At 41.6% G+C, this 23,800-nt stretch overlaps 1 protein-coding gene across 14 annotated transcripts in view; it reads right to left on the bottom strand.

The window, feature by feature from the left end:
* HMBOX1 (homeobox containing 1) overlaps positions 1 to 23,800 on the bottom strand; it is a 129,690-nt gene that overhangs the window by 68,778 nt on the left and 37,112 nt on the right. For all 14 annotated transcript variants that reach the window (XR_009818191.1, XM_061990160.1, XM_061990155.1 and 11 more), the window contains exon 2: positions 12,498 to 12,581. Coding sequence is in view for 13 of the 14 variants with exons in the window: in XM_061990160.1 (XP_061846144.1) it covers positions 12,498 to 12,520 (23 nt within the window). In the remaining variant the exon portion in view is untranslated. The remainder of the gene's footprint in view (positions 1 to 12,497; positions 12,582 to 23,800) is intronic.

A 23,800-nucleotide genomic window follows, 5' to 3' on the forward strand; every position in this document is an offset into this window, starting at 1 on the left:
GAATGTTGTCACAGATCGTCTGCCCTAACAAGGAAAATGCAGCACATCCAATTACTGCTGAACTTTCATTTAAAGAAAAAATGTCTACAGCTTTTTCCCCTCCAAAGGCAGACTTCTCATGTAACTCAGTCGTCATGGTGGTTCATCAAAAGCATTTTTAACTCCTGAACTTCCTAAGGTGCCAGAACAATGAATGATTATTTGCTGCAAAGCCCAGAAATGGAATTTAAAAAAAAAAAAATCACTATGTGCTCCCTTAATCTCTTTTCCTTTCTAAGTCTCCTCACTTTTGATCCAAATGGCACACGAATGACAAGATCACCTCCTTCAGAACTCAAGATCTTGAGAAGAAGGGATGGCAGATGGAGGACAGACAGAACTTGGCAAAGAGATCAAGGCATTTTCCATACCTCTTGCGAACCTTCTTTTGAGTCAAGGGTTTATTACAATTCCTGCAGGAGAGCAGAGTGAAGAGATCACTCAAACTCCAGGGGACATGACAGAGCTAATATACAACTCCTGCAAGCAAGAGCAGACAAATAGCAGCCTTAGGAAAGTCAAGTAAGAATTCTAAGGACCCTATGAAAACCAAAAGAGGGATGATGGCTGTCATGATTATGCCAGACCTTCCAGGGACGAGGCTGTCTATTTCTCTCCATATATTTTGAAGATCATTTCTTATTTCCATTTCTGCACTGGCACGGAGAGGTCCCCAACGGGAGCCACAGAGTGACAAAACTTTTTCAATTGTAGGTTCTGGGGGTGTAGCAAGGGAATCTTTTCAGAGAAGTTAAATCTCACAACACAGACCTTTCTGACCAGTTCACAGGCTTACTATAAGATTTTGCATGGAGTGGAAACCACACACACTCTGTTTGGATGCCACCACTCAGTCTCAAGCCTAAGAGTGGCTGGTAGTACGTATGTGGCCAAATGGCCTCGGGGCTGAAGAACATCACCAAGAACTAGTTTGCTTAGTAGAGCTGCAGCTCAAGTGTAACCGTATAGACATGGTGTTACAAAGTCAGGGTGCATGAAGACACAAAAAAAGACATTTTCAGCCTGAAGAATACAGAAATGAGAAGATTTTCATGTCTTTGGCCTCATCAAGCAACTACTCAGTCCCTTTCATTGTTTCAACGGTGTATATGTAGGAGAAGGAAGCATGAGGGCAATGCAAGGGGATGACTCCCATCCAAGAAAATGACTATGTGAGAAGATGGACGGACTTCAGCAACACAAGTGCCTCGGTCCAACAGGAATGTGCTGTCCTTTGGACAATTGATTACTGAAAACGTACAAGCCATTTTAAATTTTAAAAGACAAGCACCCAGACTATTCCACTAAAAGGACAGCACAGCAGCCAATGAAGCAGTAGACTAGCAACTGACTGGAATTGTAACAACTAAAATTTGGAAGTCATATCTCAGACTGAGACGTACAGAGCTTGACAAGGAGCATTTGGAAACAGACATTGTGTTCTAGGTTTGGCCTCTGCATTGAGGGAGGCAGGGCTGCTCAATCCTTTTCTCCAAGGTTTGTGAAGTGTCACACTGCCTTACTGACTCACATCAAATTCCTGTACAGCCTAAAAGGCCCGCATATCAGCTCCAGGTAGCATGGTTTTGAAATAGAAAATCCCCTTCTTAAACATCTGGCCTCAAGATGTTTTTCACTAAATACGCCAGCTTGCCTTTCCTTAGCGATGAACCCATATTTGGCATTTCTTACCTGTACTTCTCATGTCACCATTTTGTGGATCATTTATCTGTCAATAAGCAAGTTTCATAGGCTCAAGTACTTTATTGAACTGGAGAATTTAATGAACCTGAGTCTCCCTCCAGAATCACCTCTACTCAAAATTCCTACTTTACTGACTCTTCAATATTAATACTAAAACCTAGTTGTTTAATTGCCTCATTTAATCTCTCATCACAGACTTAGAAACCCAGAACTTTTGTCTATCTACCCCTAGAACCAAAAACCTAATATCTGACAAAAGCATGACTTTCCAGATGGCTTAAAAAATGCCAAGCAACACAGAACTTACCATTTCCTGCAGCAGTTTGTGGCCATGGCCAGTCATTTCCTTGAAAATTTGGGTGCAATTCTTAATTTGTCTAACATGTCAGGACTGAGCTTCTACATCTGGGTCTCAGGTCAAATTAATCTCCTTTAGTGAATCACACATAATCCTTTGGTGAATCCTATGTATCCTTTAGTGAATTACTAGTGAATTGCACATAATGAACCACAGTGCACTTAGATGCAAAAGAGATGGTTTACCTTCTGTCATAGGCAGCTCTATGTGGGGAAGTGATCTGGCCTCCAATTTGTCCCACTTTGGTGCAGTGGGGATCTGCTGTGCCTGAGCGGTAATTTCAATTGCTCAGAGATGCAAGAGCTGCTGGACAAAACCGCCCTCTGCCATAAGAATAAAATCCTAAGTAACTTCCAACACCTGCTCCACAAAGTCCTGTTAACCTATGCACTGCTTCTAAAAGGCTTGCAGAAAGTAATTTAAGAGTAGTAAACCTACTGTCAAATTAAATCCACCATACTGTCTTTACCAAAACCACTGGGAAAACGCTGGCAATTTGAAAAGAAAAAAAACACAAGCCAGTGACGTCTGTCTGTCCATGCAAAGTATTCTTCCAGCCCTCCAACCCTTGTAGACAACTTCTGTATAAATTTTCCACAGTTACAAAGATAAGAACACCAAAACCAGATACAGTATCTGCCGGTCTCACTAATGTCACATGCAGATGTAAAAACTGCCTTGCTTATACTTACACAGCATATGTTGCATCTGACATACTTCTTATTGGCCTTCTCAAGCTCATATTAACATTTTCATGTCCTAGTTGCTACACAATCTTGAGATGCAGAACCAATGCTTCTGAGTGAGTTTTAGGTACTGAAAACAACTGCAGGAACTGGGAATTTTCCATTAAAACCCCCAAACAAATATTGCAAAATGTGGTATTATTGAACAGGTTCCAACATTGCCAGCTATCTACTGCTTTTTAATGAATAACTACAGTAACATTATCTAGAACCATTATTTAAGCAGGGTTTTGGTTCTTTTCCCATTTAAAAATATCTTAATAAACTTATCCTGTTTAAAGATCAATTTACAAAGCAGTTAAGTAAATCAGCCATTTTAGAATCATTGTAATTTAATTCACATAATTAATTAATGGATATTCTCCACCTCTTCATCCCCCCCAATATTGCTGTGAGACCCTCTTATCCTCCTGAACTTCTCTGAGTAGCTCTAATTCAATTTGCTTTCACCCTCCTTTTTCCCTGTGAAATATAATTACCTGCAAAAGTAACAAATAAGACAGGGACGAGCAGAATGATTGGGAGGGTGTAGGAGAAAATAAGATAGCAAAGATTTTGCTTGAGAACAAAAAGTGTGGACCGATTGCTTTGCTGTAGTATAACTTTGGCAAACCTTGCTGCCAACGTAGCAAGATCTCGGCAATGCTAGCAGATCTTAGCTTCTATTAAATGCTTTAACTTCTGATCAGTTAGCAAAATTCTCACCAGTTAGAATGGGCTGTCAAATTTCTTTGGGGAGATACCTGAAAAAGAGCGTCAACCAAGGGGGAATCGCTATGCATTTTTTCCCCCTGAAATTTTGATAGCAAGGCTTCTACAAAATACTATTTAAGCTCAAAACAAAAATCCACCAAATTTTCACCAACGGAATCTGTCTCTTAAAATGAATCAAGTTGACTTAGAACCTTACAGAAAATGGGTAGGTTAAAAGTATCAAACTTATCTACATTACTTACATGGAGTTGGCAGTCACACCCCACACCAATTCCATCTACTGCTTGTTGGTATCTCGAAAGCATTAAAACTTCAAGCTTATCTTTTGTGTTTCATCCAAAAGGAATCAGAATATCAGACTGAAGGCAGAACTATGAGGAGCTAGCTAAAATATAACTTATTATCCCTTCCCAATGTGTTGTAGATACACAATTATTTAACAACCTATCATCACAATAAGTAGTCAAGCACTTGTTAAGCGCTTGTTAATCACTTGGTATTAGTTCAACCAATTAGCTAAGCACTTGCAAATAACTCAAATATCTATTTATTAAGTATTCATTTGGATCACATAAGGATCAAACTGCAAGAGTTACATACCACACCTGATAGGGACTTGTTACCTTAGCCACGAGACCCTGATAAATGTATTTGTTAGGTTACCTTAGCTGTTACCTTAGCCATGAGACCCCGGTAAATGTATTTGTTAGGTTACCTTAGCTGTTACCTTAGCCATGAGACCCTGGTAAATGTATTTGTTAGGTTACCTTAGCGACAATACCCTGGTATATGTGTTTGTTAGGTTACCTTGGCTGAAAACAATGCAGGTATGGAGGAGCTGTCCACCCCCCACCCCCCCCAGCACTGCATAATAAAGAATTGCCTGCTTATCTGCATTCCTGTGTAGATAAGTTTCTCCTGATTGCGGATCCTTCAACAAATCCAGAGACAGAAAATAACCAGCAGATCTCAAACAGCCAGATGCAGCATCACTCTTTCACTTCTAGTACCACTTTCTGGAGGAAGGCTGTTTAGGGGCTTAATTGCTCTCAAGATCATTGCTTTTACTTGTTTATACCACCAAGACGTATTTAGCCTCTTTTTTTTCGTATGGATGGCACCCTTTAGATATGAGGCTTCTTCCCCACATTGAAAGTGGTGATCTTGAGTGGTGGTACGTGGCCAGATACAGAGGTGTTCTCTTCCCTCATCTTCCTGTATTTCATAAAGAAATGTAAGGAAAAACATAACAAGGCTTTCTCACCTACTATCATAGCCCAACCTGTTACAGATAACAGAATCATTTACCCAACGCTAACTTTCTAACCCAGCACAGCAGAATAATCCCATAAAAATAGCAAAGAGCCAAGTCCATGTCCAATTGAACTTGCAGAAGTTCAAAGCAATTCAATTACCCATTTGGGAATAAGGCCAGACACCAGCCTTAACACCTCTAACACTTGAGAAAATAGCTCTGGACTCACAAGAAATCATTTTTTCCACTCTTTACTCACAGTACATGAGCACGAAGTACTGTAGCATCACTGAAGAGATCCTCTTCTGCAGAGGTCCTTCTCCAAATTTCCATTAAAATTCACTGCTTTATCTAATAAGCTCTGCAAAGCTCAAGACTTGGAAAAGCAGTTGCACATTTTGATATAAGACCTATATTTGATATAATCTGCATAATATCTATGTGGGCTAGAGTCAAAGTCTTCAGAACAGGAACCTCAGTCTGGTAATTGGTTTAAGAACGTTTCAGATAAAGTCACATCAGCTGTGGCAAAGAGGAATGGGAGTGATGATAATTTCTATCCTTTGACATATGGGATTTACTGGTGGTCCAGAGTAGGACTGTAACAGCACGACCCTCTCTTGTTCACAGTATTTCCAGAATTTGTAATCTTATATTTTATGTTATAAAAATGCTGGTGCTATAATGTGCACTTTGTGGGTGTCGTTAAACATAATTATGTCCTTTAAATAGGGGGGGCGGGGGGGAAATCACAAGGTAAAGTTGTGGATTTTCATCTGGAGCTGGTTATCTCCAAAGTAGATTAAAAGTAATTTTTTTTGCTAGAACTAGTTAACAAAAACAAGTGTTTTAACTATCAGAGTCTTTCTCACAGCTTGAACTCCCTAGCCTGCCAGTTTTTTTTTCCCTGTATGTGTGTAAAGTACTAGTGAGAACTGCTATCTGAACAATCGCAGTGGATGACTTCCAGCTACTAAAAACATAGAGCAGAGAGAGCAGCTGCGCTGGCTGTGCATGCCCAGTCCCCAGATCATGTACCAGTATCAAGCTCCTTGTTTGGTACCACTGGGCTGCTACATTTCCCTTCTATGTGAGGTCCCTGATTTAGACAACAAGCAAAAATGGGTATTAAGGATAGCACTGTTATTTCCAAAGGCAATGTAATTTGCTTATCAACAGGACAGATATTCAACAACCTAATTCACATATGAACTACCACTGTGGATACTTCCCAGTAGAACCAGTGGCCACAAAGAAATTCCACTTCCAGCTGCCTACTTTTTCTAACTATGCTTCATATATACAAGGAAAGGCTGCAAGCCGTGGGGTTGTTTAGGCTGGAGGAGACCGAGAGGAGACCTTATCAAGACTAAAAAAAACCTAAAGGATGGGTGTAGAGAGGATGGGGCCAGTGTTTGTTGTGTGGTGGCCAGTGCCAGGATTAGGGGTAACGGGCACAAGCTGGAACCCAGCAAGTGCCACTGGCACAGGAGGAGAAACTTGTTTGGTGTTGAGGTGAGGGAGCCCTGGCCCAGGCTGCCCAGGGAGGGTGTGGAGGCTCCTTCTCAGGAGGTTTCCAAACCCACCTTGGACACGTTCCTGTGCCTCCTGATTGAGAGGAACCTACTTGAGCAGGTGGTTGGGCTGGATGAGCTCTGGAGGTGCTTTCCAACTCCCACCATTTGGGGATTATGCAAGCTTGTTTATCTCTCGATACATCCTTGTGAGATTCAAAGACTCAAGCAAAGTTTCATTCACTCCTTCCTTTTCTACATCTCACTCACCGTTACCCATCCCAAAGGATGCAGATGGTTCTTACAAGATGCTCAAGAGATCTATGGCAAGCTCATTCTAAGCCGTAGCAGTTCCCTAAACAGAGCAGTTTACTTATATCACAAAGGAAACGACGCAGACCATGGACACACGTTCAGGGGCAAAGATTGTGATCCATTTAGTGCAGCTCTAAGACATTGTTGGAACAAAACAAGGAAATTTAGGGCATAACACTATCCAGTCTTCTAAAATTCAAGCTTTGGCCTTCTGTTCTTACTGAAAAAGCACATCTCCTCTTATTCACAGCCAATTTAAATATTTTTCAGAAACATCCAGAGCTTTGCACCATATTAAGCAAAGCTGTCTTCAAAACAGTAGTTGATGCTATGAATTCTGGGGCGCAACAGAGGATTAAGGATCTGACTCATCTGAGCCAACACTTATGCTCATCAGTTGCATCTCCAGTATTTTCAGTGGAGTTGTACCAGTTTTCAAGATAGAAAAAAATCAGGCCTCAAGTGCTCATCATGTCAGCGAACACAGAGCCATCCTTATCCATACGTTAGCATAATTATCTCCTGCAGTTGCATCTCTTAGTTCTGATTTTCAAAGAGGACTCTACTCCCATTCATCCTGATTCACAAACAAATGTAATGGTTGTAATGACTGCTCTCATCTCAGGGAAACGAAAGCCTTGCATTGCAGCAAGGACTGAAATCAGACTAGAAGCTGATCTATCGAGGTTAAACGTCACCAGTGCTGTTTATGAATGCAAACCACTGTCTTATGAATGCAGAACACTGCCATACGCTTTCGATCAAAATGGTGACAATTAATAAGAGCAGCCTGAAACTTCTGGAAATAAATCCAACATAATCAAATACTCACCGCTGCACAAATTACAGAAGGCAAGCTGAGAGCAGAATATCAACATATCATTTTCTTCAGGAGGCTTCAAGTTTCTCAGTTAGTTAAAAGAGCCCCAAACCCAGATTCAGTACTTCTACATAAGCTGTTCTTCCACTCCAGTCTTTGAAACTCTTCACTGCTGAAAAAAATATTTTTTCCTGGATGCTGGCATGCTGGCTGTAAGCAAGCCCTAGCAGTTTTGCCAATGATTCCACTCGGGTGAGTAACTTACTCTGCTTTACAGTATCTGCTTTACATCTTTGGGAAAGAGAGAGAACTTGAGATCGATCTTACAAGGCAAAAATATAATACAAATGCCAATTATTGTCATAATCCAAGTCTTACAAAAGGCACTGACCTCTGACTAAGCACAAGGCTGGGAGCCAGATACTTCTGAATTCTACTGAAGGCACAGACAGATTCACGCTGATACCTTATCTGTCTAACCCTAACCTTCCCTACTTCTAAAATGTGGGTCTCCTACTATTGTTGCAATTCTACAGGAATGAGGCAGAAATTCAAACTCTGAGGCTGGCTTCAAGGGCAGAATGAGGGATCAGAAGGACTAACAAACAGAGAGAAAAACTCTAGTGTCAGCTGAGTGTTGAACCATGGCCAAAAGGCCAAACCTACGCCAAGAGCTAAGGAGGAGCTCTTGGGTCTGGGAGTCGAACACTAAACTTTGGATACATAAGCTCTGTAACAGAACCAGGGCAGGACTTGTGTGCTTGAGTGACACAGCTAAGCAAATCTCACCAAAAGACTGAAATACTGCCTTTAACTCACACAAAGAAATGGAGTCGTGGCAACAAAACTGAGATGTGGGGATATGGGGTTATTCTAGACACCAGACTGACAAGTCGTGTATTTTCAGCTGTCAAGGTTACAGGGGTAGGTGCACTGACTGCTTTCTTCTGCCTCCTCCATTTCACTTCAGAATTTGACTGATCCTTTTTTAAGACCAAGAGGTCATAGAAAGGGGCTGGCCTCCAGGCAAGTCAAAGTGAACACAGACCAAGTGCCTGGCCAAATTTTGAGGCTTTCTCACCATACATACAGCCATCCTCCATGGTTCATCTATAGGATTAGATATGACAAGACGTAGGACAAGTTTCAAGGAATGCCATCACCAGGATATCCATCACTTCTCTTCCACGTCTAATGAAAAAGAGACATTCTGTAGTATTTCAGGCACCTTCATTCTCCCTCAGGATCTATCACCAGCAGTAACAATCAACACATTTCCATAAAAGAGAAATTTGTTCCTTCAGAAAACTAAAAGCCAAACCCGGGAAACAACTGAAGCTTACCTATCCCTAATTTTGTGTTAAACTACACAGCATTTTTTCTTTCCACTAGAAAACAGTTAACAAGTACAGTTTTACTGGAACACAGCCTTAGTGAAGACAGAGATTATACTTCAAGCACAACTCAGGAATAGATAACAGTAGCTGCTCAAAGAATATAAATCATAATGGCAAAAACAGGGAAGCAACTGCAGCCAAAGGCCCATATTAGAGTATTATTTTATTTAAAAGCATTTAAAAAATGAAACACATGTCCTAATCAACACTCTTAAAGAAACAAGAGTATCTTTATATAGTCCAGACCTGAACTAGGGAAATTTCCTTTTGCATGACACATAGAAGACCTATGCTGTATTCTCAGGGCAAATCCAAATCCTTCTGCTTAAAGCAGAACACCTTCAGACGCAAGTCCTGAGGCTGCAGATGGATGACAGAGGGTGAACGGATCTATGATCTGCTTTTCTGCATAGCTCCAGGACTTGGTAGAAATCTCCACAGACCAGTTCAGTTCAGTTAACTCATAAGCAAAATTTATCAACCACTCTACCCATCCATAGCTAGTTTCTGCCTGGGCTGGCAAGTTGAATCAGCTTAGAGATGGATCTGATGATTGCTATTCCCAGCTCTACAGATAAGGACATGCCGATTTGGCCCAAAGCAGAAGTAGGCATTAGAAGCACACATGCAGTGTGCCCTCGTGGCCAAGGCCAGTCGCATCCTGAGGCATATTAAGAGTATGGGCAGCAGATGGAAGGAGGTTCTCCTCCACCCATCTCCTCTGCCCTGCTGAGGCCTCATCTGGAATCCGTGTCTGGTTCTGGGCTCCCCAGTTACAGAGAAATAGGAAACTGCTGGAGAGAGGCCAGTGCAGGGCTACCAAGATGATCAGAGGACTAGAATATCTAAAGGGTGGATGTCAGGAGGATGGAGTGACACTTCTCTGTAGTGTCCAGTGACAGGACACAAGCTGGAACACAAGAAGTTCCACTTAAACACAAGGAAAAGCTTCCTTAGTGTTGAGGTGAGGGAGCCCTGGCCCAGGCTGCCCAGGGAGGGTGTGGAGTTTCCTTCTCGGGAGGTTTCCAAACCTGCCTGGACGTGTTCCTGTGCCCCCTGATGGAGGGGAACCTGCTTTAGCAGGGGCTTGGGCTGGATGAGCTCCGGAAGGCCCTGCCAACCCCCACCAGTCTGTGATTCCATGCAACAAGATTTATTCTAGTCTCTTTATGAGTGGTTTAACTATCTGCAAAATCATGAAATAACTCATCTTGTTTATCTTAAAGTAAAACTAAGGGATCGGAAAAGACACTGTTTCAGTTAAGGAAGCTTCAAACGCCAACTGAACATTCCTATAGCCACCAACTATATACATGATACCTTGTCACTGAAGACAAAAAGAGCGAATTAGCCAAGTCCTCTATCACTCAAGTTTAATTAACTTGTTTCATGCCACATTTAAAGGAAGCCGGACAGTTAACACTGCTCAGCTGTGTGGTGCCTTTCTAAGTCGCTGTAACTCCATTACCTGTTCTTCAAATGTGTTCACATACTGATTCTTTTCTTCAGTCTAGTCCTTTTTCATCTGCATTACTCATACTGATTTTTGTTCCACTCAGCAGACTTTTACTCACTCCCAAGACAGCTCTGTCATTGCTGGCAGTTTCTTAAGCACTGGCCTGATAATTCAGTTGGAACTGTTTAATTCTACCAGAAATCAGATTTGATAGTTTGAAACATGCAACACAAACACTGATAGTCATATCTTGCTATTAACACATATTAATCAATCAATACTGCCATGACCTGGTGAAGTACAAGTAATTACTCCCATTATATCTATGGAGAACCCATTAGAGATGCACTTGCATTGGTTACAGAAGGACTTAGTTTCAGATAAATGACTAATTCTTTTGAGATCAAAATCAATAGTCCTGTGTTCACACCATGCCCAAAATTCATCTTGAGTACTGACTCTCATCCAACTGTGGATAAAAATAAGATAGGTGAAATGGTAACTGCAGCCAGTTGCCTACTTTGCTCTTCTGACAGAGGATGCTGCCCCATGGTAGGAGTAACCAAATTATCTACCTATACTTCTATTATATTCTTGATGGCTGTATTAACTGCACATATACTGGAATAAATCCAAAAGGCTGCTACTTCTCTGATGGAGGGTGGCAGCTGATTAACAGGCATCGAAGTGCTACAGTGATTCCAGAAAGCAACAGGACAACTCAGTGTCCAACTAAAACTGCACAGGGACAGAACATGACTGAAACCTAGCTAAAGTACAGCAAATTAAAACAATATATTTCACAGTTTGGAAATTTATGTTAAAAGTTTGATTCAGAGTTAAAACTGACAGACTGTCCTTGTGCTCACACAAAGCACAGAAGAGCTAGAAGATCACTCTGCAAACTCTGAATTATCAGTATAATAAAGATGCTCAGGGCAGTGTGGCCCTACCTCCAGACTTCTTTCCTGCTGTGAACTAGATCTTTACAATTTCAAGTGGTGATTTTAATACTGAAAGCCAACATATTTCAGGCTAAAAGAAAGAAGAGGAGGTGGCTCAGGAGACTGGCAACAAAGTAGGAAACTACTAGTTTTGAACAGAAGGCTAAACCACCAGCAACAGAAAATAACTAATTAATAGCTGTATCATTAATAGTTTAGTCTCCCACAGAAAATCCCTGGCAGACATTACTTTTTACTGTGACTCCCTCTACAGAAGTCTGTCGCTGCACTGCCACTTGGCACTATGAATGCCCATTCGCTAGATGAATTATCTTCATCCTTGAAATAATCCATCTGGGAAAATCTGACTGCATTCACAGCAGCCTAGTTCCTTGCTACCTATTCTGCAGGCAGGATTTCTCTATCCAACTCAGTCTGACAGAAGGTACAATCAGAAGTCGAGAGGTCAAACTATCTCAAGAATCTGATTGCCAGTAGACAAGTGTTTGTTCATGACTATAAAAGAGGTATGGGAAGAGTGATATAGGACTGGCCAGCAAGAGAGATGAATGACAGCACAGTACAGGTCAAGTCTTTCCTTTCAGCCTGACAAGCTTCAAACTTTGAATTCATTTGCTTATTTAGCAAAGGAACAGCATGGATACTGATTACACTGAAGATTCGTGACAGAAGCCATTGAAAAGAACAAACAGGCTCAAATTCAAGGATGAAGTTTAGGCAACTTCAGTTGGTACTAGGATTCAAGACAAAATGGTGATTGCTTGGACCAACACATCCAATTCTAACGTTAGGTTACATACCCTAAGTTTTCTGCCTTTGCCATGCAATGCTACATTAATGGTGTACTCAATCCCTTTCACTGAACTCTCTTGCACAGCTCTGGTATCCCTCTAGTATGTTCAGTAGATGTATGGAGATCTGTGTTTTAACACTATCTTCAAGGCTAAGTTTCTAAGAACTGTATGATCTTCCTTGCGTTTCAGTGACAGCAAAACAGAAATAGAAATAACCTGTTCGCCAGATCAAGTAAGAAATTAAATGATGGTTCCCTGGTTTAAATGTCTAGTCAACATCAAAATAGTGGAACTGTCCAGTTTTACCAACTGCTAATAACCATTTTGACCATTTCTCTGCTCTTCTTAGATAAAGTAACAGAAAAATTTAAAAACACACAAAAAACTTCAATTTTTGTGGGTTTTTTAGCTTGTACTTACACTACTGGAAAAGTTCTGAGCATACTTTACATGGGGATGGGACGTTATAAAGCCTCTTGAAGGTCTTCAGTGTTATTCACCATTCTGTAAGACATAAAGAAAAGATACAAGAACATTAAGGATTCCTATGACAGGCAAATACTTTCTGATTTTTTGTTTTCTGTCTTAAAATTATACAACCAGCTTACAGAGGGCAACCTTACAGCAGTTTCACCAGGCCACCAGGCAGTAGCACCAAATCGCTTCCTGTTAAAAAAAGAGACCAGCTCTTTCCAGATCCTTCTCAATCACTCAGTCCATCCCTCTGCTAAAAGGCAGCAGAATGTACACCAATCACTAAATATAACTACGGTTAAGATAAAATGCTTCCTGGAATCACTGAATTTCCTTATATCATCTTTCAATTTTTGTTTTTTAATTCTACCATTAAACCCTCATCCTCTTTTCTTCCTTTTGCCTTCAGTAGGAGCTTTGACACGGTTTGCAACAGATCTATAGTCTTACAGTCTGGTAAATAATATTTTGAATCCAAACGGTCTATGAATTACAATTACCCCAGTTATAAATGTACACTTCATGGATCTTAACAGGCCAACTGTCTTGAGTATTCTGAACTTGTGCACAACCATAGGCTAAAAACTGGAAATGTTCAATCACATTCCCTGCATAATTTGTATCTAATCCAGACCCATATACAATCCCATACTTATACTCCAATGCACACAGTAGATTCCTAAGGACAAAGTTGTCTGCTAGTATAATCAGTCCAGAGACAAAATTTTAAATTACAATTGATTTCTTTTGGCCACAAGTAAATTAATCTATGCAATCATTTAGCCTTATGACAGTTACCTACCCTTTTAACTCACAAAAGCTATTAAAAGGATTATTTGGCTAACATCCGCAAAGAGCTTAGAAGACAGGTACTATGTTCTGAAAAGGAATGACCTAATAGAATTTTCTTTAGCTATCACTGCTGATGTCTTTCTCTACAAACTAACGTGGACTGAAAGTCAAACTATTAAACACCAAGAAAGAGAAAGCTAGAATATTTTATTCAGACAGATGTAGAAAGAACTAGAGAGAATATTTATACTTCAGGCCATAGGCACATGTAGGCTGGAATAGGAAACAAGTGGGCAGAGTAGCATAGGGATTTACATGGGCTCTGCTCCATAGATGTCTGTAACATTAGCAAGCAAGCCTTGTGGACAGACACATCTTGGCTGTTCTCAGGGGTTGGGGTTAAGAGCAGTCCAGACACTACAGCATGACTCTTCCTATATCACACTTGCTTTGGGGAAGAACTGCACCTATTCCAGATGGGGTTCACTCGACATACACGAACTATGTCATCCTTTGCATGGCTTTTGTTTTTGCTTTGTGAGAAACCTTAAGGAACTCTCAGGGCAAAAAGCTGGGGTGTGTGAGCTTTTCCAGAAGCAGCAGCAGTCAGCATCTGGCCACCAACTTTCCCAGGGGTTTGAAGCCTGCTCTCACCCACATGTGGCAAAGGAAAGTGCTGGGTGTTTTCAAGGAGGGAGCTGCTGAGAGCTGGCTGCTGCCATTTCCAGAACAATTCATTTGGCCTACATCTAGGCCTTGAGTTGATTTCTTCCTCTCCAGAAAAGGAGGTCACCAAGAGCAAGGTCACAGACAAGATGTGTCTTGATCTGTCCCAGCAGACTGTCAAAGGTCACATACTGTGGCTTGGGCAAGAAAATACAACACTAAAGTAGCAAGGGATGGAAAAGATAAACATGCAGGCCCCTCACAGTCAGCCACGCCAAACCTTTTAAGGATAGTTCTCCACCAAACTACTTCTCTGTTAAATGTCTTAACTACATTTAAAACATTGTCCCTGAGGCAGTCACAAAAAATGAGATCATGCTGTTGACTTATTGCCAAATTTTGAGTTTAATACAGAGAGCTGTTTTGTTTTCCAAAGACGAACAAATTAAGACTTAAATATGTACAAACTTTCTGAAGGACAGAGAGGCTAATGATAGAGAACTGGATTCCTCCAAGAAAGATTTGCTTCCAGGGTGAGGAATGTGGCAAAGAACAAAACCCACAAAGGAAAGAAAAGATCATCTTCCATCATCACAAAACCTAGTATTAGAACTGGAACATGAGGAGATGAGACAGAGAGCCAAAGAAAAGGCTGCAGTAACTCAGGTGTGAGATGACAAAGGCAGACAATGGTAACAGTGATACAACTGGAAGAGAGAAAAAAATGGTGTAGATGTCGGATGTTATAAATGAAGAGCCATTAGGATCTAGAACAAAGTTGGGATGTGAAGAGAGGGAGACGAAACCTTTCCAAAAGACTTCAGATGTATGAGTGCAGACAATGATAGCATTTCAGCAGAAATACACAGGAGTTCATGAGAAAATAAGATAAATTCTCAATTTTTGTGAAGTTAAAGGTTGAGGTGGCAGCATTACAGTCTGAATGCAATTGCAAACTGTCACAGAGAGAGTCAAGCAGGAAGGCAGGTCAGGGAATCCTCAGGTCTGCCTTGGTAGCTAGGCTTATGAAAGCAAATGCAGTCACACAGAAAAGAGAGGAAGCTAGTGCTTCCTATGCCTGATGCCAGAACAGAACGGCTGCTACTGAAAAGGGTTACAAATAAGTCTTTGACTCAATGTTGGTCTAAAGTTCAGTGGCACAGAAATACCTTCCCTGCCCCCAGCCATATCTAAAGGTTGCTTAAACATTTCTGTAATTTAGGGGCATATCAGACAGGAAACAAGGAATCCCTCGCCTATAACTATAGTAAAAAAAAATTCAACCCAAATCAACGTAACTTCTGTCACCAAAAAAATCATGATTCTGAAATGATAAATAAATATCCTTCCTTCCCCAAGTCTCCTTTTAGCACAAACTAAAGTGCCAAACCAGGCTTCCTGACAACAGCAGCATATGCAGGTGTCACCACTATCTATAGTTGGTATGTGAGTAAGAACTCACAAACCTTTGCCCTTTTCGCATTATTCATTAAGTAAATTATCTGCTAACATAGGAAAAACACTGCCAGCTTCCCTTCCTATTTCTGGTACAGACAATAAAAAAAATTCAATATTAATGTGGAAATCATGGCCACAGTTGTAGAATCAAATGTAATGAACAATCTTGTCCCCAGCTTAAGTTGCTATAAAGGCAGCTTAAATTTACAATGGATGAGTCTTAATGGCAATGTGTTTTTCAGATTATCAAAAATCTCATTTTCTTGGTGCCAAGGACAAGTGGAAATGTGAAGCACTGGAGTATCAACTCTGCATTTTGTCTCTCTTGACATGAAATCATTCTCATTTTACTGCAGATTTTTAATACATTCTTGGGATCCACTTCAGTTTTCTTCATTTCTTACTGAATGCAATTAAATGTTTTGAAGTAGAGCTCTCCCTGATCCACAATATCCTGCAGAAGCAAGGAGGAAGTCACTTGGTGAAGATAAGGCTGATAGCACCTATTTGGGAGATAAATTAATTTTTCCTTTTAATTTCTGAATGAGTCACATAGTAAAAAAAAATGTCATCACTTAGTATTTCACTAATACTTTCCTGGTAAGTTCTTTAAAAGGGCTTTACAAATAACAAATTAAAAGCTTTTGTCCTTGGGGAAGAGAAACATCACCATTTTGTCAAAAGTAAATATGAACAGAGTGGCTGAATTCTTGTCTTAAAGCCATGAAAGATAGTATCAGTGGCTGAACAGGGTATCTGCCTAAGGACATGGGCCTCTACTACAATAGAAGTATTACCAAGTTTCAGCTTGCTGATAAACCTGGCACATTGGATGGTGAGTGTGTGTGCACGTCTAATATGTCTATAAACACAGGCTGCTGCATTTCATCCACTTCACCTTCTCTATGCCAAGAAGTAAAACAAACCCATTACCTGGCTTAACTTACATCTAGAAGACATCTTGCATCAAAAAACAGCAAGAAACCAGGCAAGATCCATCCATTCTAGTTCATTCCAGTAGTTAATCACCCTTTCCATTACAAATTTGTACTAGATTTCTGCTTTGAATGTCTGGCTTCAGATTTCAGACAGTAGCTCCTGTTAAGCCTTCCTTTGCCAGTTTGCAGTCCTTCATTCTTGGGAGACGTTCAGACAGGCTGTTGTTTACTTGCTGCATTTAAAACTCCAGGCACTGCATTTGTTTCAAAACTTAAAGACAAATTCATCTGGGTGCACGCACAAAAGTAGGACTAGTGTCCAAAATACTAAAGCTAATCTAGGACTCTCTAGCCCATTTTCCCAAAATAGGCCTATTAAAAAGAAGAAAAAAAAAAAAAGGCAAAAAAATAGCTCTGCCATATGACTTGAGGATGTGTTACATCTGTACCCTGGAAAGCAAGGTTAAGGACCTTCCCTAAGAACTGCCACCTCCTGAGCACTCTCTGTGGCTTAGTGACATGCAGCATGCAGTTCCACGTGGTTGTTTAGCACAACAGCTGTTTCTTAACTCTCCAGGCTTCAGGTTCTTGAAATATCATTACTTTAAGTCAGTACATTGATCTGTACCTTGAGCACAGTCTTGTGCAGACCCTCAAGAAGGTGTGTAACAAGCTCTCATCAAGAATCTTTGCTAAAAAAGCTACACTGTCACTGCACTTGCTGTAGCTTCTGGGTTACCTTGAACCGATGTTTGCAAGAATGTTGGCTCAGCTGCAAGGTTACAAGGCATGAATTGCTATGGCAGAGATCTTATTTTAGGAGGTGGATTGTGACTTTCTAACCACAGAATGGTTGGGGTTGGAAGGGGTGTCTGGAGTTCTTTTTGTCCAATCCCTCTGCTCAAGCATGACCACCCAGAGCCAGTTGCCCAAGACCATGTCTCCAAGGTCTGAGACTCCACCACTTCTCCAGGCAACCTGCACCACTGAATCAAAGGGAGCAAACAAACACAAACATTCTTCAAGAAGCTACCTCCAATCAATGTTGTTTTCAGTCTTACTGTGACTGTGTTGATTTACTAAGCGCTTTTACAGTGCAACCCAGGAGAAACCCATATTTTGGAATTATGGTGACAGAACACAGTAGCACCTTGTCCAGCTTACAGATAAATTTTTTGACAGGACCCTCTCTTTCCTTTCTAAGTTAAAGGAAACCATCAAAAGAAGCCTTTTCTCCTTTAGAAAACACATATCTCAATCTTATATTAAAGCCAAAGTTGGTAAACTTAAAAAAGCAAGCAAGTGAATAATTGTTTCCACAACATGCCCCACAGTAGATCTCCACTGAACAATAAGCCGAGTTGAAATTGTTTCTCTTCTCTTCCCTCTCCAACCCCATGTAAAAGAAACCTGTCTACCCAAATCTAGTAGAATTGCCTAGAGTGCAAGCCAGAGGCCAGGCTCTATTTTGAAGCAGGCTAGCACCTGATCCGCTCTACAGAAAAACTAAGGTCATAACATCATGAAGTTCCCCACGCTCACCCAAGACTTCCAGAAAGACAGAAAAGTTCATCTGTGTTTCACTGGAAAGGATCCTGAGTTACTCCAGAAGTCCCAGAGATACATAAAAGGCAGTGCGGTCCCAGTAAATGGACATAATCTAGTACCGCTTTGTCCTCAACAGTATCTGGGAAATGAAATGCTGTGCAGCCAGATACCAATGTAGACACATTTCAGCCAAGAACCTTGGGCTATATTTTCATTATTGCTTACAAATAAGCTTCCAGCCTTTATGTACCAAGCACCTACATTGTTGTACCTCCTGAATTTCAGTCTGTTGTCCCCTCCAATTTTGTCTGAAAACTTGCCTGGAACCAAAGGCCAGACTTGAGTTAGCTTTCTGGCTAAAATTACAAGGGAATCTCAACAGCAGAAGACTGAGAGCAAGGCATATGAACTCCTGGCTAATTGCAATAGCTAACGGCTGCTACAAAGACCACCTCCTTAATGATCAAATAGGTTATCTTAATCCACTTAGATCAATTTGATGAAGAAGACTGAGATGGTTATTCACACCTCAGAGAGAATTTAAGACAATGGTGACTCTCAGTTGAGAGGTTCGGTTCAAAACATTTGACGCAGCACTGCCACAGAGCAGAAGCTGTCACAGAATTAGTAACTTCTTGTCAGAAGACAACAGGCAAGAGCAGAGGGTTAAATGAGCAGGTCCAATGCCAGCTCTTAAAGAGCTACAGTGGACAAGACATACCCTAAAGTAGAATTAAGGTGTAAAGCACTTACATGCTAACAGTAGGGGACTATACCTTGAACTTTGCGGATTTGTATACTGTAAGGCATATACTTTCATCTGGACAAAACTGCAGATGGGAGAAGCCCTTGAGACCAAATCTAGGCCAACATACAATAAAGGAGAGGCTCATTCAAAAAAATTTCAGTTAACACTAATTATCCCGACAGTTTTCTGCTAGGAATACAGTGACACAGTAGCACTGGCTACGCCAATTGGAATGAGATTCTACATTGCCAGACATAATGTCTACATACTGTGAGTATACCTCCACTCCAGAATATTGTTATATCTCTGCTAAATCTATGTTGGTATACTCACATGCAGTCCATACCTATGTGGTTATGACCATAATAATGCCTCAGTTAAATTTCTCACCAGGTAGAACCACTCAAATAAACAGCTATGCAGTATGCTGTGGATGAACATGAACTCCTGAAGTGGCCCAGGTTTGCCATCTCTCTAGTCTAGTTAGAGAGATACCTATTTTAGTACATACAAATTACTTCCCCTGTTCAACTGCAATTTGGGTGCAAAAGGTTGCAGACCAAGCACACTGTGCCCAACAATGCACACTAGAAACAACAATGAAACTATTGCTATTATGGCTTCCAGACCTCAGTGGGAAGCCCACTGCTCTTGGAGAACAACCTGACAGAGTTGCCCTGCACACTACACATGGCAAGAGATACCCACTACAGGAAAATCAGCAAGAACAGCAGAAGCACAAGATCTTGCAGATCTGGGGTGGTCAGCAGTGCTCTCAGAACATCCATCCAGTATGTGAAACTTCAATAAACCAATCTCAGCCTGCTAGCAACAGGACATAGATGAAAAAAAAACACACTATAGTTTTACCAATGTCTAGAGGACACCTAACCAAGGCCACTAGAATCAGTGCTTACAGAGCCTAGCTTCTGATCTTCTGTTGTACAGATTTACATGTTGTACTTCAATATTGAAGTATAGTCTTTTAAAGACTTTGGTTCTCTTTGGCTGTCAGTTCCACTCAGACTTGCACCTTGCTTGTCCCGCATTGCATACAAACATCCACTATGAAGATTAACAATCAGTTACCATGTAGGTTATAGCTGGTGACAGACAAGTTCAACAGGACCAAACCAAGAGGTACTGTAAAATGTAAAGCAGTCTCAAAAAAACAGAGCATTTATCAGACGGGACAGGCAGTGATCTTCCCTCATCCATGACTCTCCAAGGGACTCTAACGCACCTTAGTAGGTGCCACTAAACCTTTAGCAGAATTCCAGAAATCACACCTGGTATCATATCACTTGACAGGGGGAGATTAATTACAAGACAGGAGTATCACAAACTCTTAGCAGGCACAGAAAACTACTGCTACACAATTCTACATGAATATGAAGGTGCCTAATGCAAGATTCCTAATATAAGACACGTGCACATTGAGCTGAAGAACCTACACCCAGCTGCTGATGACCTAAGAAATCTGGAGTACATCTGTCATCAATAGTTCCAGGAACAAGCTTGGAAGTAAAGTAATGCCTTATAATCCTTTACTTGACATTGCTGTATGGCATAAAAAAAGTATTAGGAGGACTGTGGTATCACTTAGCAATAGCAAATATACTGCATAAAATTTAAGAGAAGCATTATCTTTTTAAAAATAAGTTTTGGATTTAAGATCATCATCCCCTTTTCCCAAACAGCTATACAAACAATAAACTACTTAGGAACTTTATGAAACATTGAATGCTGTTGTGAAAAGCCCTACAAGCTCTCCGCTACCTCTAATAAGATAAGGATAAAATCTTTTTCCACCTCCAAACAAGTTTGAATAAAATTGTGCCACAAAAGGAAACTACAGGTATGGCAGTCTCACAGATATCTGCCCTCTGCCTTACAAGTGAAGGTGGATTTGATGGACAGTCACAGGGCACCCAGAACATGGATCTGTTAACTTCAGAGTGTGATTAGTTATCAGAAAATCAGCACGTCCACTGGTGATGCCGGAACTGGGTTGGGATCTGGCAGATGTCCTCACTGCAGCAGCAGATCAAACAAGTCTCCTTGCTCCTCTCTATCCCCATGCCCTTGTCAACTGGTTATATTGACCTATGGTTCTACCCTCCTTTTCTGTTTTCCTCTCTTCTCCCCTCTCTGATGACCCAGACCTTCATCAGGTCCACTTCTAAAGGTATTATCCACGTCAAGCAAATAGCCTGATCAAAGTTTTCTTTTCCATATGCTTTGCCAGAAAGCCTGTAGGGCTCTTTCACTCCTGCAGAGGTACATGGTTCAGCAGATGCCGGCGAAAGAGGACAATCTTTTTTGTCCAAGGTAAAGCTGTACTTTAGTAATTTTATTCTTTAGACACTCCATCTTATTTCTACTCCCTGTCTAGTTTAGGAGAGACAGAGATGACTTCAGCCAGCAGACTGGCAGTGATGAAAATGTTCTGGTTGTGTTGACATCATGAAAATACAGCTTTTAAAAAGGAGCATTTAGCAACATGCTCCCTTAATTTCAGGGTTTGAGGCATTTCTTTAATTGGAATAGCACACTTGAAAAATAACAGTATCTGTCCATGAAAAGGATGTTTGTTTGTTCGTCTGAGGTGTTTTTCATGTCATTACTCACTGCCTGAACAGCATATGAAGGAGATCAGTAAACTATACAGGCCTTACTCCTGGAAGCACACCTTCTACACAAAGTACATACAATGTCTCACACTTCTGTCTAAATAAGTAAGTTAAACAAATTGAAAATAAAAGTATTCCTAAGCATCTTTTAGAAGTGGCAATAACATTCAAGCGAACAGCTGGATGCTCAAGCAGGACATCCTAAGAGCAAGCACTGTTAGGTCCCCTTTAGCCTGGACAAAACACCCCAAACAGAGATCGCGTGCCAGCTAAATATTATTCTTGCAATGGCCTTCTCCTGCTCAACATATTAACAGGGATTTATAGGAGTGACTGTCTGGAACACTGCTTAACAACGCTAATAGCAGAGTTCCAAGCAATCAGTAGTTTGGCAATTACAAATACAGCAAGACATGCTGAAATATGTGCTTGTTAAACGTGTAATCTGAGTTTTCTTCTTGGTTTTGGGTTTTTTTTTTCCCCTCCCCAAAACAAGTGGTTTAAATTTAGTAGGAATTAATCACTCAGTGCAGGTTTGCTTGCTTTATTTTTTTTTTTTTTTTTTTGCTCTTGGATTCCATCTTGGATGACATCTAACAGGAATGTTGGAGGAGGGAGGCAGAATCTGGCTTTCTAAAGAAAAGCCAGCCCATTAAATGCAGTGTCTTCTGTAATTTTGTCTTAGGTACCCTTATAACTTAGGAATTTTCTACTGCTATGAACAGCAGATACAGGGTAGACACATGCTCAACCAGTATTCTAGTGCTAGTTTTGCTCTAAGCTGGGTCTAAGCCAAATAAGAGCCATTCCCTGTGGTCCTAAAACATGGCATCGTGATTGAACTGTAGGGCCTCCTGTGCTGTTCTCAGCCTAACGAGGCTGAGTAGTGTCTTTGCTCTGCACGAGCCAGCATTGGGGGAAAAGAATATGTATCCTTTTGCGCATACTGCTTAAAAAAATGAGAACAAAACCAAATCAAACCCAAACAAACCCCAAATCCCCCTTACTTTGAGGCTTCAATTACGAAAGTCTCCCATTCTGCTGGTCTCATCCCTAACTTGGGATATAATATTTACAAGTATATAAATGGCGGATGTCAAGAGGCTGGGACATCCCTTTTTTCTATCGTAGCTAGCAACAGGACAAGGGGTAATGGGATGAAGCTGGAACAGAAAAAGTTCCATCCAAACATAAGAAAAAACTATTTCACTGTTCAGGCGAGGGAGCCCTGGCACAGGCTGCCCAGAGGGGTTGTGGAGTCTCCTTCCTTGGAGGTCTTCAAGACCCACCTGGACATGTTCCTGTGTGATCTGATCTAGGTGAACCTGCTTCTGCAGGAGTGTTGGGACTAGATGGTCTCTAAACATCCCTTCCTAATCCATGTCCATTCTACGATGCTATGATTGGGGGGCTTCTCCCAGAACTCATGATCTCTGTGGCAGACATGGAGGAATTAACCCAAGTTTAGGCCAGTTGCAGTGCCCAGCCAGCAGCAGCACCCAGGAAGGACAGGGGGTGGTTACTGTCTGCACTCTATCTACAGCCGAAATAGAGGCGTGCTAGTGGAAGAAAGCCTTGACCACAGATGTAGAACTCTGGCAGATAGCTTTTGACAGATGGGGGGTGTAGTGGTTTTGCCTGGGCTAGGTTTTTTGGTAGTGGGGGGCACTACAAGGGTAGCTTTTTTAAACAAAGATGTGCCGGATGCTTCCACTGTAGTTGATGGGGATAAGGCCAGTCATTTCTAAGCTGGACCCCGCAACTGACCCAAGCCTGACCAATTAGTGACTGAGGCAACACCTCTGTGAATAATGTATTTGAGGAAAAGTTGTTGCACAGTTACTAAATGGCAGCAGTAACAGGGAGTGAGAATATGAAAACATCTCCGCAGACATCAAAGTCAATGGAAAAGGAGGGGGAGGAGGGTGCTTAGGCCCTGAAAAAGACTCCCCTGGGACCTGAGGTGAGGGCCACGGTGAGGCAGCTGTGCCCCTGAAGTCCATAGAGGCCACCAGGGAGCGGAGATCCACTCACAGCCCATGGAGGAGCCCACGCTGGAGCAGGTGGATGCCTGAAGGAGGCTGTGACTCCGTGGGAAATCCCCTCTGGAGCAAGTTCCTGGCAGGAAGTGGGAGTCTGTGGGGAGAGAGGAGCCCACACCAGAGCAGGTTTGCTGTCAAGACTTGTGATCCTGTGAGGGACTCAGGCTAGAGCAGTAGGTACCTAAAGGACTGTTCTCACGGTGGATGACCCACAGGGTGTGAGGAGCTGCCCCCATGGGAGGCCCCATGACGGGGCAGTTCGTGAGGAGCTGCAGCCCATGGGAAGGACCCACACCGGAGAAGTTCGTGAGGGACAGTCTCCCATGGGAGGGACCCCACACTGTAGCAGTGGGAAGTGTGAGGAGATCTCGCCCGAGAAGAAGCAGCGGCAAAGTCCATCTGTAATGAACTGACTGTAAACCCC

Source organism: Colius striatus, chromosome 2 (assembly GCF_028858725.1).
Source record: "Colius striatus isolate bColStr4 chromosome 2, bColStr4.1.hap1, whole genome shotgun sequence".
Lineage (NCBI taxonomy): Eukaryota > Metazoa > Chordata > Aves > Coliiformes > Coliidae > Colius > Colius striatus.